The following is a 22673-nucleotide window of genomic DNA, read 5'->3' on the forward strand; positions in this document are numbered from 1 at the left end:
CTAAAAACAGAGTATTAAAAGGAATATTAAGAATTTTCCTCATGACTCGAATTATTAAGCAGCATACAAGTGGCCGGAGAAGCGTAATAATTCATTGAGATGTTGCCACGCAAATAACACAACCGTTTGAAATACGTTCTATAATAATTAGAAATACACATTGTAATGCCGGTCTTTTTTTTTTGGAGAAATTATGAGAATGCTGGCTGTCGCGAGGGCTCCTCCGTCACTCGCGTGTCCTATGAGGAGCTTATGCGTTCAAGATCCCTTTAAATGGGCTCAAGCGGCAATTTGGTGCGACTCGCGCGCCGGGTCGCTCTCCCGCGTGAGATGGCGGGCGCGCGCGCGCTCTTGCGAGTGGGAGGGAGCGAGGGAGCCTTTCCACGGCACGGCACGGCACGACACGGCACGGCACGTTCCCGCGAAAGCGGTATAGTGGCTGCAACTGCCGTCGTGCGGGAGACATGGTGGAGAAGCAGGCGGAGCCGCGGCTTCCCTTACGGCGTTGAAGCTCCAGCTCTCCGAAAGGTAAGAGACGGAACCTGTTGGAATATTAACGGCGGAGAAGGTGGCGAGGCGCGAGCGGGAGGGCGCGCGCGCGCGCGACTGTCACGCCCGCAGCCCGGACTTAGAGCTCCCGTCAGTACTGTGAAATAAAGAAGAAGAACAAGAAACGTTTCACTTCTCAGTTGTTCTCGCTGGAAACCCGCTGCCTCAGGATTCTAGTTTGAAATTTCGTGTCGCTGTATTTCGAAATTCTCAGCTCAAAACATGTTTTTATTCGTCTTTCTTTGCCTGTCGCATTTGACAAATTATAACAGCAGTATTAACAGTATTTCGAAAACACAATTGATTCGATACCCTTTCGGCGAAACTCGGCTTGGTCAAATTTTTATTACATCACAAGAAGGAAAAAAAAATTCTTACATGAGGTTTAAAAGATATATTTGGACGGGGACTCATTTTTTCCTCCCATACATGTTGGTTTGATGTAGTGTACATAAAACATCAGGGTTCCCAGAGGCCACATGTGCGCCACCCGCTGTTGAGAACAAAGACGCATAAATGGTACTGAAGAAACCCCTTTTCCGTGAGCCCACACTGAAATAATGCACATTTTTCCACTTGCCAAGTAACTTGTTCCGTTCAGTGTCACTTTGCATATGCTCTAAAATCATTTTCCATTTTTTTGTCAACTCACTTCTACCTGTTTGCTAATAAATTATTTATTTTTGTTCATGCCTTATTTTTTTGTCTTGGGCTTTTATAATGGAATAATGTATGTGCTAAGATTAGGAAAGACGAATCTCACCACGTAGTTCTCTTTGAACGTGCAACAGATAACGGATGAGTTCTGTTGAAATGCGGCACTTGTGTGAAAAGTTTCCAGGTCCTCTCCAGGAAAACACTTGGTCCTTTTTGTTGAGTTTTGGTTCAGTTTATCAAGAATTGTTTCTTTGTCCAGCCCACATGTATCAGTGCCACCCTGTGTTTTGGGAAAACATGTGACTTTGGTGGCCTATCTTCCTCTGTTCCTTCTAGGCAATTGCCACCAGTTACCTGTGGGGTGTCTTCCACCAGGTGCCTATGTGCGATCACCTCTTATCTTGCATATTCACGGCACTGCTGTCAACAGGCTGGGACTTTGGGAAACAGAAGCTGACATCTAGGATGACAGATGTTGGGGGCCGGTTCAGGCTTTGGCCTGGCTTTGCTTCAAGCTCAGTCGAAGGTTGACAGGGCTATCAACGGCCGCTCAGGTGGAGAGAATGGATGCGGTGGCGTCACTAGCAGGAAAAGGGGAGCGGTGAATATCTCTATGCTTTCGATACAGATTTGCTCCAGTATGTCTGATCTGCCTTTACAACCGTGACTGGTGCTCAGCTTGGTTGTCATACCTGGTTCAACATAAACGTACCCAAATGCATACAAACACCTTCTTACAAATTCAGCTCCGGTATGATTGCGTGCCACAGTACCAGTTACTTAAAAAAGAATGTGCCATATGTGAAGTCCATATGCATTTGCCTCTACAGTCAGTGAGGTATTCAGTTACCATATGCTGCTTCAGCAGGACTGGACCCCCCTCCTTTGAGCGTATCCTCGATGAGTGTTAGAGATACACTTCTCTCCATGTTATTGTTGTTGTTATTGTTATTGTTTTTGTTGTTGTTGTTATTATTATCAGTATTATCTACAGATGCCTCACAGCCAGTTGGAAGGGAGTGAAGTGTTTAATTTTTCCAGGTTGGTTATTGTTACATTTGTATTACATTGTTCATCGGGGGGTGGAATTATCCAGCTGTGTAAATAGGTGAATAATTGTAAGCTTGTAACTACTGTATAATAATTTTAATCTTAACACTGTAAGTCACTTTGGAGAAAAGTATCAGCTAAATGAATAAATGTAAATCTGTAAATGTTATAGGTTTGTCAAATGGGGGAAAAAACACAGTTTCACATTCAAAATAAGAAAGCAAATCCAAGGAGAAGGCCACATATGTGCAGCAGTGATTCATGTAATGTAAGATACTGTGATTCACACTTTTTGCTTAAATTTACCTCTGTCTCTCTTGAAGGTCTTGTTTGTGTAAATACTCCCTTGGATGAGCAGACCACATTTGCCTCATGTGTAAGAAAAATTCAGATTCTTCATGAATTGTGAGCTTTGTGAAAACAAGCGTGTTGGATCGCTGCACAGTTTTACATGGTGCCTTTCTGGCAAAAACAAGCAGATTACGTTGGCCTCTAATGCTTGTGCTTCTGAAAGCTCATGTTCCTGGACTGCTGCTCTTTGATCCTGGCAAATAAAACGGAAATGTAGAGAACATGGGGGGTGGCAGTGTGCAGAGATGGTTTTTACATCCAAAGCCAGGCTTCTCATGCAGCACACTGAAAAATTTATTGAGGCTTCCCATGAGTTTGAAAGTTTTAGAGTGTGCAGATGGTTGTGTTATCTAGATCTCACAAGTAAATAAATGAAAGCCCTCTAAAATTAAACATAAATACATGACAATGTATTGGTAAGCAAATCTACAGGAGTGCTGTTGGCCAAAATTACAGCTTCTAAGCAAAAGGACCATGAAAATGCTATACTGGAAAGGATTACGATGCGAGCACTGCTAACATGATAGAGCAAGGCCAACTCATTTCTGTACAGTTTTACATGGGTTTAATCCCCCAGTTTTATTGCATGCATCTAGTCATAAAACTAGAGGTACTTAATTCTGTTCATCAAGGGTTCTTGAACTGGCTCTGGAGGTGCAGTCCTCACAAAGGGCAGATGCAGTGAAGTAAAACCCCTCCCTGCCCGTTGCCCTGGCGACACGGTCTGGAGATGCCGTCCTCAAGGGGAGCATTGCGTTGGTCGAACTTGATGGAGTCCTATTGATTGTAGCTAGGAGTCCCCTGTGAAGAACAACGTTGGGACTCTGTAACAGGGACGGAGTAAAAGCAAGGTGCCAGCTCAGTCAAAGCAATGGCCCTTATCGGTAAGAGGCATCAAAGTGTCGAGCTGAAATCTATCACTTTGAAGGAGAAGGAATGGTTAAGTGACAGAATAATGACAGAATAACATAAAAAGGTGTATATATTTAAGGAAAAATGCTGTAAATAAGAGAAAGCGGAGAGAAGTTTCTAGTGGAAAGTAACAAACTAGGTTTACTTAAGAATCACGTCTACAACTATGTCTCTTTCTCTCAATGTAATGCACAAATTTGTATTTTCGCTAAGATGAACGTCGCTTTGGAGGAAAGTGTCTGCTAAATGAATAAATGTAAATGTAGCAGAATATGGCAGCTGCTTGGAATCTCACTGTTTACAAGTGCAAAGTGCTGGGCAGCTTGGAGGAGCAAGCCTGGAACGTAATGGAAGCAAACCCTCAGGACTGATCATTTGGTCACGAGCTGCAGTCTGCTTGTAGTCTACATTGCAAGCTTCTTGTTTCTCTGCATGCTTCCACCTGGTCCGGAATTTAATAGAAAGAGCAGTGATCGGCTGTCAGGAGCTTGAGTATTATGTCGACAAGGTGACGGAATCAGCCGTGCCTAGCTGGGACCCAGAAATGCAATTTGCAGCACAAAACTGAAAGGAGAAACAGAGAGAATTTTATTGGAAAAGTAAATGAGGGCGAGCAGCAATGGGGTGCCCACATTCGTTGTTGACACAGAAAAGATAATCCAAAGATGCAGAGAGGGGACATACAAGGAAACAGAAGAAAAGTAAAATGAAAATGTGCTGCTCGGATGTTGCACTTGTCCCGGTGTCCTGAGGGCTGAGGCTCAGACCCACAGGACAGGAAGACTGAAAACCCTGTCTCGTCTCTTCCCGCTTTTCCCAGAACGCTGGGAGCTGCGTTTGAAACCAAGATGACATTTGGGGCATGTTATCCAGCTTCTCAGACATTTGTCCTGAGGGGAAAAAATGTTTAATTTCAAGGTTGTCTCTCTAATCAAAGTTTGAGTTCTTTACCATCTCTGTTCACATTTGAACTCCCCTTAGTTCTCTCAAATCTCTCAAATCCAGTTAATTTGTTTAATGGAAGTCTTGTGCCTTCATTCTATTTTATTTCTCCGTTTTTTGATCCTAAGAGGCTTGTGGAGAAACAACTCTGACAATTTGAGCAAACCCTGTGATTCATAAACAAGACTTTTCTTGAACGATTGAAATGGTATCGTTGTGAACAACCAGTTTGTCTTCTGGAGAGGACCGATGCTGCTGAGGCTGAGAGTCTTGTGAAACAGGAAGTGCAGCTATGTAGACACTGGCATAGGGGGTCTGGGATTTGGCGGTGCCCCCTCTCCATCCCCCAAAATTCAAGCAAAGCTAATTTGTTCCTAGTTGTGTGCGACTCCCTTGCTCATGCTTTTTAACACCCCCAATAGCTGACAAATGTCCGCTAGGGTCTCGTCTTTTGTTTAGCGAAGGTCCTTTCGGTTTGTCAGATTTTGACCCCGTGTTTACATTTATGAGGCTGTCTATCTGTTAGGGTAGCCTGTATAGCACGCTGCATACTCAAAGAATCGAATATCATTCGTCGAGGTGGAAATAACCATTTTGAGTGTGAGCTGAAACCCGAATTTACACTCATGAAGACTGACTGTTTATGGAGATGGATATGTACTGTAAAATACATATACAGATGCTCCACGACTTACGATTTTTCGACTTTATTATGGTGAGCTGGTGAGACATTCAGTAGAAACAGTATTTTGAATTTTGATTTTCTAAAATTTTTTATTTTTTTATAGGCAAGCAATATACAGTGTGATACTCCCCCATGATGCTGGGCAGCTGCAGCGATCCGCATCTCTCAGTCTGCCGCGTGGTTGCTATACAGATAACCCCCCCCCGTATCTACGTTGTGTTTTGTGCATCCATATTGTCACAAAAATACTCATCTGTGTCTCCTGCTACTGGTGAGAAAAAGAGGAGGGCAATTACTCTTGAGGAAAAACTCAAGATAATTGCCCAGCATGAAGGCGGAAAGCTCGTAATGACCATCGCGTGTATGCTAGGCTATGATGTTTGGTAGGTTAAGTGTGTTAAATGCACTTTCAGCTTACGACATTCTCGACTTAACGGTGGGTTTTGCGGAACGTAGCCCCATCGTAAATCGGGGATCACCTATATATGCAAGTTGTAAAATTAGTGGTATTTTTAGTTTTAATGAGTAGTGTGTTGTATGACTACAGCAAAATGTACGGTCCTAATGAGGTGGCAGGCTACAGTGTAGCAGGAGCTGACAGTACTGTGTACTCTGCACTTTCCTGCACCACCTATTCAAACAGCATCGATTGTGCTCCCTGCTCTTTCTCTTTACAGTAATGAATTGCCCCTTATCAAAGCAGCAAATTATAGGGGGCTCAGAAGAAACTCACTGGGTCCCGCTGAGCAACCCGCCTTTGTGGTAGAAGGCATCTCCGTAGCGCTACGTGGCCCATTTATATTTAAAATTAAATCTAGCATGATAAACACAGAAAGCAGGTGTGCCATGGTCAGGGGGATGGCGTTTAATTCTACTCCTCGCTGACCTTTACCCACGCTCCATGCTGTCGTGAATGAAATACCCTCGTGTTAATTTAATGGATTATTTATTTAAATGCTGAAGCGACAGACTGGCGTGGGACAAGCGGTTCAGACAATGTGTGTGTGTATGTGTGTGTGTGTGTGTGTGTGTGTGTGTGTGTGTGCAGCCAATTATTAAACATGTAATTACTGCATGACTGTAGCAAGTAGCCAGCAAAGACAGAATGACAGGAAGGAGAACGTTGAGCTGAGCTGTGGAGAAGTGACGAAAGGAGCTTCATGGAGTCCCTTTTTGGACTTTTGCATGGAAATTCTGTTGGAGGCACCCAGAAATAAGTCATTTGTATTTGTGAAACGGTACATCTGTTCCGGGGATGCGGTGGCGCGGTGGGTTGGACCGGGTCCTACTCTCCGGTGGGTCTGGGGTTCAAGTCCCACTTGGGGTGCCTTGCGACGGACTGGTGTCCCGTCCTGGGTGTGTCCCCTCCCCCTCCGGCCTTACGCCCTGTGTTACCGGGTAGGCTCCGGTTCCCCGCGACCCCGTATGGGACAAGCGGTTCTGAAAATGTGTGTGTGTTAATATAGCAGTCTCTGGCCTTTTGTTACCCACCAGAGAGACACTGATGTATACAGTATGACGGCATGCAAAATACATCTAGATGCCGAAACTGGTGCATTTGCTGCACTTGATATGCAAGTCAGTACATTATTTTCTAAAAGTTAATAATTTAATTATTATAATTTAAGCATTGTCTCGCAGGGGCGCGGTGGCGCGGTGGGTTGGACCGGGTCCTGCTCTCCGGTGGGTCTGGGGTTCGAGTCCCACTTGGGGTGCCTTGCGACGGACTGGCGTCCCGTCCTGGGTGTGTCCCCTCTCCCTCTGGCCTTACGCCCTGTGTTGCCGGGTAGGCTCTGGTTCCCCCGCGACCCCGTATGGGACAAGCGGTTCTGAAAATGTGTGTGTGTGTGTGTGTGTGCATTGTCTCATATCTGAATTCAGTGTTAAACTAAAGTAAATGTGTTTTTCTTTATGCATTATTTAAGAGCACATATTCATTGGGTTCATTGAGGATTCATCTGACGTAATGTGAAATATTTCCGGTTACATATAATATTTATGTCTGAAAGTTGTAGAAAACTACGAGAAAATGATTAACACTAATGTTGCCTTTGACACTGTACTTCAGTTGTCCTGCAAAGGAGCACTTTGGGAATTGAGTGACAGTGGGCTACGCAAGGTGTGGCGCTCCCTATGGGCTCGACTGGAGCAGAGAGACGCCGGCAGGCCACGCCTGCTGCCACACCTGAAGGGAACGTCGTGATGAGTTTCAGCTTTGAGAGCTACCAGCTGGAGGAGGAGGAGTTCCAGTCTAAAGATATCCCAGATAAAGGGATCCTGACCTTCACAGAGCCAGGTGAGCCATTGTTTTGTTTGCCATTGCTTCCTCTTCGCCTGAGCATCCACCCAATGAGCCTGCGGAGGTCAGCCCTGTCATACCTGTAAATAACTACTTTGGCCTGAAAAAGTTCAATTGCCCCCTCCACCTGCTAGAGCTTAGACTCCAGGAATATACTTTCACATGTCATCAGTTCAGGAGTCAGTTCACTTAAGTGCCTACTAATGCAGCAGTACAGTGGTGCTGCCAGCTTGGGACTACAGAGTGAGAGTATATTTTTGTGTGTGGGCAGGGTTGGGTTTTGTAACTGAATGACCCATAGCCACCCTGGTAGGATATCTCTGAAGATGCTGTGTACTTACTTTAGCTGTGTCTACTGTGTCATCTAGGCCACAACCCAAAGTATCTGTCATCCTCGTGGACTTAATTGTGAGGGAAAGAAACCTTCCAAGACTGGGACTGTAAAGACACTGTGTGTTTGTTCTGTTCTGCTCCATTCCCTTTGATGTATGTGGTCAGTGTTTGAGGAACCTACTCCAGATGACCGCTACCATGGCATTTACTTTGCCATGTTGCTCGCTGGGGTGGGCTTTCTGCTGCCCTACAACAGCTTCATCACTGACGTTGACTACTTGCACCAGAAGTTTGAAGGTAAGCACCTCACGCCTTGCAACATGCTGGATAGAGAGCAATTACATGTGTTCTAAGACACAAAGAAATGTTTCAAAAGTAGCGGTCTATGTTCAGTTTGAAGTGCATGGCGTGGGTGTGTACCCTGCAGGATCGTCCATCGTGTTTGACATGAGCCTCACCTACATCCTGGTGGCTTTGCTGGCTGTGGTTCTGAACAATGCCCTGGTGGAAACACTGGGTCTGCACACCAGGATTACTGTAGGTGAGTAAGAGGAGATGACCCCTTCCCCCACTGCTGTTGCTGAGTCCGCCCATCCTCCGAGGAAGCAGTGTTGCGTACATATCTAGCATGTTTATGGACCTTCCCCTCTGTTAAGTGCTCATTGATTACTGCAGATTACAGGTTGTCATTGACTCAGACAGATGACCTAGGAGGAGGGTATAGACCCAGTTGTGGGGATGTGTATTACTGGAATTCACAAGGCAGCAGACAGGAATCATTGTCGTGGACAGGTGTGAGTTTTGCAAGGTGCAGACGTTGTTCTAGGGGCGAGACAAGAATCCAAGTTGGTCACAAAAAGCGGGAGGTCTGAAACCAGGGAGTCTGAGAGCAAGGAGCGACTGAAGGGACGAAAGGGGTAAGCCAAGATTGCTTCGTATTGCAGGTAAAGTGGGTAGACTCGATGAGATTCCGCAATTCAGTGAGTCAGCACTGCTCCTTTCATATTTCACTGCTTTGATTCACAGCAGGTGCTGTTGTTTGGCTTGATGGCATGGGCGTGACAGTACCCGCTCTCCTATGGGCAGTCCCAGCTGCCCTACTGGCCCTGAAGGGGTCCCACTGGGCCGGGCTGCCAGCCGGTCCAGATGGGTCCTGTGGCACTCCGAAATCAGGTCCTGGTCCAGGATCTCCCGCGCACGCACCCAGCATCTCTGCTCCGGGCCATACCCCTTCTAGTCCACTAGGTATTGCATGCCCCCTCACTGACGTTGGGAATCCAGGAGTACCCTCACCATGTAGGCCAGGACCCCATCCACCTGCACTAGCAGGGGAGGCGCGGTATCTCGAGGAACCTGGAGCCCGGATTTTCTCTATGGCTTGAGGAGAGCCACATGGAATGAAGGACAGACACGCAGATGCAGGGACAGCTGTAAGCGGTAGGTTACAGGAGTGACCTGGTGAAAGATCCTGTAGGGACCAATGTAGTGTGGACTGAGCTTCTTTGAAGGGAGTTGCAGCCGAAAGTCCCTGGTGGAGAGCCATACCCATTGACCTGGACAGAAGGAGAAGTGGTGGCGGTGACAATCTGCCTGTTTTTATACCTGCGGCACTGTGCCGAGATGGTTCTTAACCGCTCGCCCCGTCTCCTCACTGTCCCGGAACCAGGTGTCGACTGCTGGCACTTCACTGGGTCTTGGATGGCAGGGGAATGGGTAGACTAATAGCCAAAGACACACTGAAAGGGACAGATACCCGTGGAGGAATGTGACACTGTACGGGGAAACTGTGACTTTGGGTGAATGCAGAATCCATAAAACAGTTAGCGGCCCCCAATTGACTAAGGCATATGTATCCACTTGATTGTTCCCCCCAGGGCACCATTATGGACATGGTCAAGTGGTTATCAGGGTGACGCTGGACACTCACCTATTTTCCTGGGCGGGGGTTTTGAGAGGATGATCGGACAGAGCAGTCAGCTTGGAAGTGGTTGGAACCTCTGCAGTATAATAACAACTGGTCACAGGGCCATTGCTGCCTCTTGTTTGGGTTCAGGCGCCCTTGTCTGCTGCACGGGGTCTGGAGCCTCAGGAGGAGCCATAGCCCTGGAGGAGGACTACTGGAGACGGGGCGTTTGTTCCTGCACCAGGCTGTTGTTCACGACCATTGTCTCTATGAAGCGGTCAAAGGACCAGTCTCCCCATTGTAGGCCAGTTCAGCCTGAATCCATGGGTGCAGACTGCACCAGAAGCTTTCCAGGAGGGCAGCGGCGTTCTTACCGCTCTGCTCTGCCAGAGTCTGGAACTCCAAGGAATACAATGCCACCAACCAACTGGATTGTCTTAAGGTGGTCACTGGCTGCGTGGGCCGAGAGCGGGTGGTTGAACACTGATTCAAACTGTTTCGGAAGTCCTCATAGGTGGTAGGCACATGCTTTCTCCAAATAGCCGTGGCACATGCAAATGCAGGTCCGGTGAACAATGCAGTTAGATAGGTAATTTTGCTGTCATCTGTCTGGTATACATGAGGCAGGCTGGAGAACACAAGCTCACACTGAAGAATAAACCCCTGGCATTTGTTGGGTGAGCCATCATACCTTTCAGGAGTGGCCAGCCAAGGGTCCGTCGCCAGCTCGATTGTGGTGACTTCTGATGAGGTTGAGCTCGGGCTGGAGTTGGGGGCTGTGGCTGTCTTGGTGGGCTCGGCAGCGGTTTTGGCTGACTCGGCGATGTCTCTTTGCTGGAACGGTTGCACCAGTCCCTAGAGCAGTGGTCTCCAACATGGTGCCCGCGGGCACCTGTTAGCCCGCATGTAGTCTGTGAGTCACCCGCCAAGCATTTTCTATAAATAGGCTCAGTTTTAATTATTGTTTTTAGTTTTTTTACTATACTTACAAAAAAATGATGAAGTGTTATGTTAACATTTCATATAACGTTAAAACATCAAATAAAATCATCATTTAAAAAATTTAAATATTTACAAGTTTACGCATATTATTGTTAACGTACATAGCGTGCATTTCTCGTAGGCTATTCGGTGAGTTGAGGCGGTAGTGAGCTGACGGCATAAACAAGGTGAAGTCAAGTATAACAAAAAAACAACAAAGGATTAATTATGGTTGATGGTGCACCAAGTCCTGCAAAAAAAGAAAAAGACTTATTACTTTAACGAGGAGTGGGAGACAGAATTTTCTCCGCAAATGTCAAAGGCAAAAGTGTATGCCTCATCTGTGGGGCCCGGCTGGCATCGCAGCATTCAAGAGGCACAACGTGGAGAGACATTTCACCACAATCCACAAGACCTTCAATAGCAGTTATCCCCCAGGTACATCACTTAAGAAAAGAAAAAGTTAACGAGTTGAAAGCAACATTAAGCAGGCAGAAATCATTTTTTACCAGAGCCGCTAAGAAGTCACAGGCTGCAACCAAAGCTTCATTTAGGGTTGCTCATTTTTTGACGAAACACAAAACATCGTTCTCGGATGGTGAACTTGTTGGGAGCAATGACTATGATAGCGAACACACTGTTTAAAGATCACAAGAATGGAGATGAAATCATGCCTGCACTCTCCGATGTTCAACTCGGGGCAAACACAATCGCAAGACGAGTCACGGCTGTGTCAGCGAACGTAACGAAGCAACTGCAGAAAGACTTAGGTTCGTGCAAATGGTTTTCCATCCAGTGTGATGAGTCTGTAGGGAAATGTGTTCAGTGCAATGTGAAAGAAAAAATTATAAATGTACATATCTCAATAAATTTCCTTGGAATATTTTCCAGGATTATGGGGGTGCAGTGGCGCAGTGGGTTGGGCCACAGTCCTGCTTTCCGGTGGGTCTGGGGTTCGTGTCCCGCTTGGGGTGCCTTGCGACGGACTGGCGTCCCGTCCTGGGTATGTCCCCTCCCCCTCCGGCCTTACGCCCTGTGTCACCGGGTAGGCTCCGGTTCCCCGTGACCCCGTATGGGACAAGCGGTTCTGAAAATGTGTGTGTGTGTGTGTATTTTCCAGGATTGATTTGTTCAATAAAAAATATTAAAACAGCTTGTGAGAAATCATTAACATTTTTTATGCCGGGATATCAAGATATTTCATTATCCCTTTAACATAATGTTAACTGAAAGTTAAAAAAGCACCACACACACACATTTTTGGAACTGCTTGTCCTATACGGGGTCGCGGGGAACCGGAGCCTACCCGGTAACACAGCGTATGGCCAGAAGGGGGGGGGGACACCCAGGACGGGACGCCAGTCTGCCGCAAGGCACCTCAAGCGGGATTTGAACCCCAGACCCACTAGAGAGCAGGACCTGGTCCAACCCGGTCCAACCCGATCCAACCCACTGCGCCACCACACCCCCCCCCTAAAAAAAAAACGCACCATTATGTTTATATTTATTATATTTATAACAAATTATATATTTTTTGAGTATATCAAACAAGTAGCCCTCTAGACTATTTTATCCCTTCAGGGAGCCCTCACTCACTAAAAGGTTGGAGACCCCTGCCCTAGAAGGTCTCTGAAATCCAACGCATGGTCAGGTTATGGGAGCCGAGCCGAGCCTCCTGCATGGACACTGTATTCTGCAGGTGCTTAATCTCCACCTGGTCCATTGGTAAGGTGGAATCGTCTGTCTGACTCAGACAGAAGACCAAGGTCTATTGCGGGAATTCACAAGGCAGCAGATGGGAATCATTGTTGGGGAAAGGTGTGGGTCTTGCGAGGCATGGACGTTGTTCTAGGGGTGAGACGAGAATCCGAGTCGGTCAGGAGAAGCGGGAGGTCTGAAGCCAGAGAGTCTGAGAGCAAGGAGCTACTGAAGGGACAAAGAGGGTAAGCCAAGATTGCTTTGTATCGCAGTTCAAGCAGGTAGACTCTACAATATTCCACAACCCGGTGAGTTGGCGCGGCTCCTTTTAAATTCCTCTGCTCCGATTCACAGCAAGTGTGGTCGTTTCGCTTGATGGCATGGGCGTGACACAGGTGGTCCTTGACTTGCAACAAACAGTATGTGACTTGCAACAATATGGACTTGATGACAGCCATTCCATTAACCTTTTATATAATTTCTGAGGCATAGGGCTTGGTCCTAACATTGACCGCTCCATCTGCTGTGCCATGACGTTGGTTAGCCGTCTTACTTGTGATTGTTTGGGTGTCTAGTTACAATTGACTTTTGCTTACAAAACTTTTTGTTTGTGATTCGCTTCAAGGTACTTTTTATTTAAAACTGCCAGCAAGCAAAAAACTAGTATTCTGGTGCTTCTGAAAAGAAAAAGAGAACGACAATAGATTTGGAGAAAAAAAAAACAAAAAAGTGAAAATGATAGTGCTGCGTGAAATTGTAGTTATAATACTGTACTGTATCTAAATTATTATTCTATCAGTTTTATATTAACATTAATGTGTGAAAACTGAAAGAATATAACAAAGCCCTATTATATCGCAGCAGGTGTATGTGTTTGTGTCCTTGTGCTTCCTATAATATGGTTTAAAGGACCTTTCAGCTAATGATAACAATGACTTGCGAGAGGTTCGTTGGAGTGGAACCCTGTCATAAAATGAGGAGCACCTGCATCCTCACATGGTATTAGTTCATCACGTGAGTGAAAAAAGTGCACGGTGGCTAATAACAATGGTTTTGTAATCGTGGGATGAATAAAAAAGGCTAGTGGCCGAAAGTACAAGCTGGAGTGTGACGGTCTGTCACACCGGATATGTACTTCCGAGTTGACACTTTGTAATCATTTGGGACCTTGACCGCAAGTTTCACTTCTACACGTTCTTTTTGTCTGGGTGACAGGTGTCATCGCCAGGGCAGTACCCCTTCTTTTTTCCTTCCCTGCAAAAGCTCCTCCCAATGAAGTGACACCTGCAGCTCAGCATTTCCCGCGACAGCGTTTGGTGATGGATCCCAGCAGCAGCTGTGTCCAATGGCCTCGATAGGAGAAGTGTGATATTAATATTGTGTGCAATGCAGAGGGCATTGAATTACACACATGTTGAGGCTAGGAAGGTCCCCTTCGAAGAGAATTTGAGTCTGTTATAAAAACATCAAAGGTTTGTGGATGGAACCAAAGGAGCTTTATGCTTTCTGGAGCAATAAAGCTTGTGACAGCACTCCATAAGGCATTAAAGGATGTAGCTAGTCCCAGATTCTGAGCAGTGCATTTGACATTACATTTTAAATCAAGGAACATGTTGGCACAGATCTACATGACATGACAAGACAGGGAGAATCCATAACTGAAGTGTACTCTTAGATGTACCAAGCTCATGAGTGAGAGAATGACACCCCAGACCAGCAAGTGAGCTTAGCTTTGCCCCCTCACCTTGCAGGGTACCTCTTTGCCCTTGGACCGCTGCTGTTCGTCGCCATCTGTGACGTCTGGTTGGAGCAGTTCACCACCAAGCAAGCCTATGTCGTCAACTTGGTGGCAGTGGGAGTTGTGGCTTTTGGATGTACAGGTATCTGTCTGGGAACTGTGACTCTGGATGAGCCTGGGGCTTGCCACTGGTAGCACACATTTTTGAAATGTTCACTTAAAAATGAGACCCTATGGAAGATTGTACACTTCTTAAGTATCTGAATGATTCACCTTCATGAATAACGAGTAACTTCACGCTGTAACTATCCACCTGCAGAGATAATAGGTCAGGGTGTCACAGTGGTGCAGTGAGTAAGGCTTGTGCCTCAAAGGTCCTGGGTTGTGGGTTCCAAGCATCTGGAAAGTTCAAGTCACAGAAGGGGCCCTGCCATTAATATTTTTAAGAATGGCAATGAAATTGAATTATTTCCAGTTAAAGATCCAACTTGATACTGTCAAGTAAGCAACAAATTATGAGATGATGTACTTGGTGTCGTGGTGTTAAGAGCAGCAAAAGAAAGAGCCCATGTTGTTTTTGATGGCTTTTAACTTGACTTGTTCTTTTTCTAGTTCAGCAGTCCAGTTTTTATGGTTATATGGGGATGCTTCCAAAGAGGTACACCCAAGGAGTGATGACTGGCGAGAGTAAGATTCCAGCATTTTATTTATTAAACAATTAATTAATTAATTGTCTTGCCTTCTTGCCTTGTTTAGTGCACTTGGCTGAGCCCAGTAGCGCTGCCTGCTGAATGTGTTCACTTAAAGTCATTTGAGAGATAAGAGGATACAAACAGCTGGATGACTTTATAACCAGTTGTTTACACACTGTATTATTTATTATTTCAGTTTTTTGTCCTGTAAACTTATAAAGAGAAAAACATAACTTTAATAATTTTCTGTTCTTAGGGTACAGGAGGTAAACTGAAATTCAGACTCTTCTGGATGAAGTGTCACTCTAAGCAACGTGGCTGCATGTGCTGTTTGGCACAGGTGGTCAAAAATATGCAGGCTTTTCTTCTGGTCTGTGCCTCTTGTGAGTTGCATGGAGGTCAGGATTCTGGTTTACTTCTTTTTACTCACCACTTTCCTCCTGAGTCCATCCAAGGATGCAACGCAGTACTCTTTGGAGGAACCAGCTCTTCGTTGCCGGAGTGGAGTGGAGACTGCAAACTTTCACATTTGTGCCCCCACTCAAAATTGTACCTCCTTTTACACAATACCAATGAAATATTAACGCCACTGTCTTCCGAGAGAAAGCTTAATGTTCATAATGGCAGAGCAATTAAGTGCAATTGATTCATTGATGAGGGCCGGAACAAAGGTCTGCATAATGTTTTCCTCATCTGTTAGTGCGGGACAGTTGGCGTGCAGTTAATTCTGTCCGGTGTCTCTTGGCCCAGGCACTGCTGGCGTGATCATATCCCTGAGTCGCATCTTCACCAAGCTTCTGATCAAGAACGAGAAGAAGAATACAATTATCTTCTTCCTCATTTCTATCGGCATGGAGCTCATGTGCTTTATGCTGCACCTTCTGGTGCGCCGCACGCGTTTTGTGCGGTACTACACCAGCCTTGCCCGGCAGGGCCTGATGGAGGTCAAGGGTCACACAGAGCGGCGCATCGGATATCAAGTCCACCATGACGTCAGTACAGAAGAAGTAAGATTTGTAAGTTTTTCTTCCTGTGCAGCACGCAGAGCTTTCAGGAAAATGCTTTAAGCTCTGTTTTAACGCGGTCAGTGCAGTGCTTCAGGTACTAGACTGAACCTTCACACACACACACACACACTGTCTGAACCGCTTGTCCCATACGGGGTCACAGCCTAACCTGGCAACACAGGAGGGGGAGGGGACACACCCAGGACGGGACACCAGTCCGTCACAAGGCATCCCCAGTGGGACTCGAACGCCAGACCCACCAGAGAGCAGGACCTGGTCCAACCCACTGCACCACCACACCCCCCTCAACTGAACCTTCAGTAAAGTTTAAAAAATGGGCTCATGCCTGAGTTTCAAGTTAGACGCTAGTTTAGAATATGGGTGGTAGGAGGTGGATTTGGCCTGTTACCTTCTCAATAGAGCTATAGAGGCCCGTGTCCATCCGGGTACTGTGCACCGTCACATCCAAGTCATTGAATAATTATGAACCGTTTCAAAGTGAAACCAGAATGCTGCCTTTAAAAGCTTAGGCCCTTGTGAATGTTTGTTCAGAAGAGATTAATTACTTAAAAGTTAATTAATGAATGACTTAAACACCTACCGCATGCCATTAGTGTTTGGTCATTTAGTCTAAGGAGGTTTTTCTGTTTGTGTGATTGCTTTAGATTTTTTTCATTTCCGTTATAAAAATTGTACTTCTGAAACGGGCCTGGAGATGGATTTATTGTACGTTAAAGATAAAAAAGTTTCAGGCTCAGAAAATGAAATTGCTAATGCCTCCAAAAGCTTACAGGAGCAAACTATTAATGAGTTAGGATTAGAACGTCTCAGCCGAACGTAAACTAAAGGCACGCTAGAATAACTGATAATTTATTTAATGTGATCTGTGACTGAAATAGCCAGTAACTATTTTTGGCGCTCCGGGTATTAAAACGACGTGCAGATAAATGTAATGACGTGGGCTGATTCCGACGTTTCCATCTTGCATGGAGAATGAAAAGCAGCAGATAAATAAGGCTACGAGTTTAATTTCCTGCTCAGGCAGGAGGTAAACCTTTGATAAATGAGTTGGGAAAGCTAATCTCTCACAGCACTCTTTCAGTGCCTCCACAAAGTGCCGCCATTCGGCCAACACTCGCATTTTAATCACTTTCTGCCAAAATGGCTGACTGTGTCATCATCGATCCCGCAACTGGATTGCCACCAATTACTTTTATAGGCACGCAGTCATGTTGGAGCTGTCTCAGCCAGGAATGATTTATGATCTTGCACAAGTGATATGTTGGGCTGCAGGCCTTGCCAGCGTTTACCTTGAAGCGTCTCTCTTGGAGTTATTGATGACAGATTGCCTGAGTGGCCATTGCGAGGCGAGTGGCCTGACAAGACTTTACTCAGCCTCCTTGAGGCCCGAGATCATGTTTTATTCTCTTGAATGTGTGAGAGAACACTGCAGAGCCGTGTCTGGCTCCCAGCTTGGGAAATCCCATGGAGACGAATATGATGGCTGAAAGAGATCTATCACAAACTGGGGTATCGCTTTGAAGGATCCCCTCAAAGTCCCCAGCCTCACAAGAGCTTACTAACAACTTCATACATATTAAAATGCATCATGCATTCATGAACAGTATTAACGTTCATAAATCATACATGCTTTAAAGATGTGTTATGAAGGTCTTAATTAGGCGCCTGCGTGCAGTGTCTTTCCCAAGCAGGATTCATTGAAACAGGGCTCCAGCTCATCCATGGACATAAGGCTTCATTCTGGACATTTCCAAGATCATATTTAGCCACTTGGCCTCTCTCTTACTTTCATGAGCACAGTGCAGGAGTAATGAATGAAATGAGTGGTGCTGTGCATGTAGAGGGGAGGTGTCTGATGGTCTGCTCATCATGGAAGGGCTCACAGCTGTCCTCTCACTTGCCCCAGGATGATGGAGCTCCGGGTATCTTGCCCGCTGATGGCGAGCTTGCTAGTAGCAGCAGCTATGTGAGATTTGATGTCCCCAAACAAAAAATAAAGAAAAGCTGGCCTAGCATTAGAGGTAAGTCGTACTTGCACTGCAGCCGAAGGAGTTCATGTGTAAAATTGTGTTTCGTAACTATTCAGCGAAATATTATGCAGAATATAATATGTTTTTAAATGCATTATAGCACAAAGCTCTGTGAAAGGATTTGGAGGGAAGACGGAGAGATTTCGGGCTCTGTGTGGGGGTTAAGCATGTCCTGAACAGTAATTGAAAGTGGCAGTTAGAAAGCATGTCTGTGTGAGCGAGAGAGAAGGTTTCTGCTTTGCTCTTTGCCTGTGACTGACGCGCCGTCTCTGTGCTTCCTGATCAGACATGATCCTGCACCGGTATGTGGTGTCTCGTGTGATCTGGGCTTACATGCTCTCCATTGCGGTCACCTACTTCATCACCCTCTGTCTGTTCCCGGGCCTGGAGTCGGAGATCCGCAATGCCACCTTGGGGGACTGGCTGCCTATTCTCATCATGGCCATCTTCAACATGTCTGACTTTGTGGGCAAGGTGGGTCAGAGGGAGCGGTTAGACTCATGTAGATCACATTAGGCGGATCAAAGGATTTGTGGAAATTTACAGATTTAAGCAACTCCTCACTGTAAAGTTGTAGGTTCATCTCGAAAGGGAAAGGGATCCAAGACCTAAGAGTGGGTTGGATTTGGAGAGCCAATAGCGTTGTGGTTAGAGCTACCGTCTTTGGATCTAAAGATCACAGGTTCAATTCTCACCTCTGGCTCTGGCTGTAGCACTGTGCAGCAAGGTATTTACCCTAAGCTGCTCCAGTAAAATTACCCAGATGTTCAAATGGGTAAATAATTGTAACCTTAACACTGTAAGTTGCATTAGTGGAAAGCATCAGCTAAATTAATAAATGTAACCTGAACAAGATGTTTGGGAAAAGCCCTCTTTTTTTAAAAAAAAACATCTAATGCAAAAATATAGAAAGTCCTGAATAAAAGTATCAAAAAATATATGTCTGTGGTTAGAGCTTCTGCCTTGGCTTGAAGGACCCAGGTTCCAATAACACCTCAAGCTGTAGTACCCTTGAGCAAGGTAATTACCGTGTTTGTGTACGTGTGTGAGATATGGTAAGAATTACTCAGCTGTCCAAATGAGTAAATAACTTTGCTTTGTAGAAAAGTGTCAGCTAAATGAATAAACAGAATAAAGGATTCCATCTTATTCCACCTGACATTCTGAGAGCACTCCCACATCCCTGCTGCTGCACATGAATTGCTTGTTTCCCCAGATCTTGGCTGCTGTGCCTTATGACTGGAAAGGTGGCCGGCTCCTTCTGTTCTCCTGTGTCAGAGTGGTCTTCATCCCACTCTTCATCATGTGTGTGTACCCGGTGCAGAAGCCCACTCTGAGCCACCCTGCCTGGCCCTGTCTCTTCTCCCTCCTCATGGGCATCAGCAATGGGTACTTTGGCAGCGTGCCCATGATTCTGGCAGCCAGGAAAGTGGTGCCAGAGCAGAGAGAGCTTGCAGGTGAGTGCCTTTGTCCAGAATGGTCTCAGCATCCTTTCTAATTTTAAATTTTACATTCAAATAGTGAACTACAGACATGCGTCGCTTAGCAACAGTGATTCGTTCTGAGAGATATGTTGTTAGGCGATTTCAATGTTGTACAAACATCACAGAGCATCCTTATACAAATCTAGATGGTATAGCCTTGATGTAGTCAGGAGATGTGGTAAGCACAAGATTTATGATGCTGCTGCCAGCATAATACATCATACTGTTTTCCAGTAAACTTTTTTATAGATAGAAAGAGTACACTGTAAAATAACGATAAAAAGTACAGTAAATACATAAACCAGTAACATAGGTTTTCCCAAATATCTCTAAAACACTGTAAAACACCTGTCAATCCATCATTTCTGCATGATAAAAAACACTTAAGTTTACATTTGTTCTTTCAGCAGACACCTTTCTCCAAAGCAGCATACATCTTCAAAAACAACACAGAAATGCATTATACCAACAGACAGAGAGATGTCAATTAAGATATGTTAATCACATCATGATGATTAAACACTTAAATAAGGTTGTTAATGGGAATGTTTCTAGGCATTTTGTAAACAAGTTTTATTTTGCTCATATCCAATAAATGGAACTGGACATTCAGTAATGAAATTTATGTTTGAAAAAACAAGTGCAGACAACAATTTAAAATCAGGCAATTTATTGTAGTTAACTGTTACTGTACTCATTGAGTGAAGAGAAGAACAGGTGATTGTGGGATGTGGTGAGTGGAGAAGGGAGGAACCTTGATGGTCATTCTTGCACAAACATGCACAAACAAATGTTGAAATGGCAGGCATGAGACCGGAAACCAACAGCCGATACTGTAGCAGGAGCTACAGTAAATTACTGCACTTCTGCTTCACTCATGTGACTTTCAAAATTTTTGACACGCTTTGGATAAATTCCATTAGACGTGCTTTTTTTTTTGTTCTGGAAAATCAAAAATTGTGTATCAGCAGTTAAGAGCCGATACGCTGATGTTCTGAATAACGAGAGTTTGTAAATCTCAGGGTGCTTGAATACCACTCCTTGAAACTATGTTCAGCGCTGTATGTCACCCAGGTAAGAAGAATGCCCTATAGATAGATAGATAGATAGATAGATAGATAGATAGATAGATAGATAATCACACGCTACATAAATTGAAGTGAACTGAGTTTAAATAATGGCACTTACCCTACCATATTTGTCGTATAGTCCCTCAGCTGAAAACATTGCGCGCAAATTAATTTTCAGATTTTTCAAATAGTTTCACAAACGCTGGGAAGTGGCTATGTCTTCATATAACTTTTCTGCTCTTCCCCAGGAAATACTATGACTGTGTCCTACATGACAGGACTGATGCTGGGTTCTGCAGTTGCCTACTTTGCCTACAGCTTCACTTCTCAGGGTTCCGTCCTCAGCTCAGAAGCTCTTCATAATTTCACCTCAGGGTACTGAGTCAGGAAGCCCTCCAATCAGCACCCTGTGCTACCCTGTGTCACTCGACCACAAACAGTCAGTCATTCCTGCTGAAATCTAGCCATTGCAGTGGCTCTGTTTTCAAACCCAAAATGTCCACCACAGAGCTTTCCATCCCAACTGAAGCTTCATGGCAGGCGTTCTTGGACTGTACTAACAGACTGCATATGCATATACAGTGTGTAATATATATATATTATATGTATATGTGTATATGTATATGTATATGCATATGTGTATATATATATGTATATATATGTTTATATAAATTCCTGTCAACATATACAGTATGCATACTTGCATACACACCCTTCCATACACATTTGCTTTGTTGTACTGTCAGAGTTCCACTGTTGGAACTTGACACTGTCTATGTCGTCTGCCTTGACGTGACCTAAGCCCCGAAGCAGTGCCACCTTCACCGTATGAGATTTGCACATCAAAGCTCCCTGCTGACCTGTTTCGCTGCTTCATTTCATCTAGACATGGGTTTTACAAACCGTGCTGTTTGAAGCGAACTCTGCAGTTTCCCCAGAGGCTCTCTCACATTAGATCTCTCTTCCAAGAAACTCATTTTTGGTGAGAGCAATCCTCATGGTGTCTTTGCTTACGTAAATGTTTACTGCTGTAAATAATAAATACATCTTTTTCTATTCTGTGGTCTGTGACTATTGATGTGAAGTTGGACTTCTAGTGACGAAGTGCACCATGATCTCATGGGAAGCTGTTTCAGTACGAAAGGGGAGCTCATTGGGGTGTTTTGCATACAAAGAGATATGCTCAGATTTAAATTTACTTCACTGTATTCTTTTCGAATCTGCAGATTCTGTGCTTTTCAATAAAATGTATTTTCTGACAGATCAGCAGTATTGCAGTTGTGGTATAGCCGATGGGAACTGGACTGTGTCTTTAGCCAGAGACAAGCTGTTTACCACACAAACAGTGTGGACAACATCTAAATTCAGCATACTTAAAATTGCATATTCATAATAATAATGATAATAATAATAATAATAGTTATTATTATATATATATATTTTTTTTTAATTATGTACACATGAGACATTAGCTCATTTTGCCTTTGCTCCTGTCAGGTGGATCAACATGGTCACAGAATCATTGAGAGGACATCAAATGTGCAGTGATGTGAGCGCTCTCTGCACCATTTACATACAAACGTACGCAAATAAGGGGGGTGCGGTGGCGCAGTGGGTTGGACCACAGTCCTACTCTCCAGTGGGTCTGGGGTTCGAATCCCGCTTGGGGTGCCTTGCGGCGGACTGGCGTCCCGTCCTGGGTGTGTCCCCTCCCCCTCCGGCCTTACGCCCTGTGTTACCAGGTAGGCTCCGGTTCCCCGTGACCCCGTAAGGGACAAGCGGTTCTGAAAATGTGTGTGTGTGTGTGTGTGTGTACGCAAATAATTGTTTAAATCTCATGTTTAAAGCTCATGTGGAGGTCACAGCACATAATGTAAACCCTATTCACTGAAAAATCTGTCATCTGTAACTGCCTTTCACATCTTTATTTTTTAACGATCTTCATGTGAGCGCGAGTGGACTTGAGCGCAGGCACAGGGGCTTTGTGCACTGCTTCAAGTTCTGGCATTTCACAAGCTTTTCAGACAGCTGGATAGAAAGTCTTTTACTACACCACAAATTTGCAGCTAATTCACACCTTTCCTGTAGCAAAGTGCACATATCACTGATGATGAGCCATCCCGGGACGAGCGGCCAGCTGGCAATGTCAAGTTATGCATAGTGTGTTTTTCCCCCCACATGAATGAATATGTGCTTTGAACATTTTGAGATGTTCCGAGAGGAAGGTTGAGCCCTCATTAAAACACAGTATAACACAGTAAATGCAGGACA

The 22673-nt window shown here is 45.0% G+C and overlaps 1 protein-coding gene across 2 annotated transcripts; it reads left to right on the forward strand.

Moving 5' to 3' along the window:
- Positions 1–314: 314 nt before the first annotated feature.
- Positions 315–21565, forward strand: LOC108922564 (equilibrative nucleoside transporter 4-like). 2 transcript variants are annotated; one of them, XM_029250534.1, is made up of 11 exons: positions 315–528; positions 7215–7442; positions 7944–8075; positions 8206–8319; positions 14112–14240; positions 14711–14785; positions 15541–15806; positions 17725–17839; positions 18135–18322; positions 19065–19305; positions 20651–21565. In XM_029250534.1, exons 2-11 carry the CDS (start codon positions 7280–7282, stop codon positions 20782–20784), a joined length of 1557 nt encoding a protein of 518 aa, XP_029106367.1. In that variant the 5' UTR covers positions 315–528; positions 7215–7279; the 3' UTR covers positions 20785–21565. The 2 variants fall into 2 exon arrangements, with proteins under 2 accessions (XP_029106367.1, XP_029106368.1); XM_029250535.1 differs by having other exon boundaries at positions 316–528; positions 15541–15797.
- The last annotated feature ends 1108 nt before the right edge of the window (positions 21566–22673 follow it).

The sequence above is a fragment of the Scleropages formosus genome, chromosome 3 (genome assembly GCF_900964775.1).
Source record: "Scleropages formosus chromosome 3, fSclFor1.1, whole genome shotgun sequence".
Lineage (NCBI taxonomy): Eukaryota > Metazoa > Chordata > Actinopteri > Osteoglossiformes > Osteoglossidae > Scleropages > Scleropages formosus.

Excerpts from the sequence above, each read along its gene's own strand:
- LOC108922564 (XM_029250534.1), top strand. The coding sequence starts at position 7,280 with ATGGGCTCGACTGGAGCAGAGAGACGCCGGCAGGCCACGCCTGCTGCC. Across the intron at positions 15,807-17,724 it reads GTACAGAAGAAGTAAGATTT|GATGATGGAGCTCCGGGTAT; the intron begins GTAAGTTTTTCT and ends CACTTGCCCCAG. Across the intron at positions 19,306-20,650 it reads AGAGCAGAGAGAGCTTGCAG|GAAATACTATGACTGTGTCC; the intron begins GTGAGTGCCTTT and ends GCTCTTCCCCAG.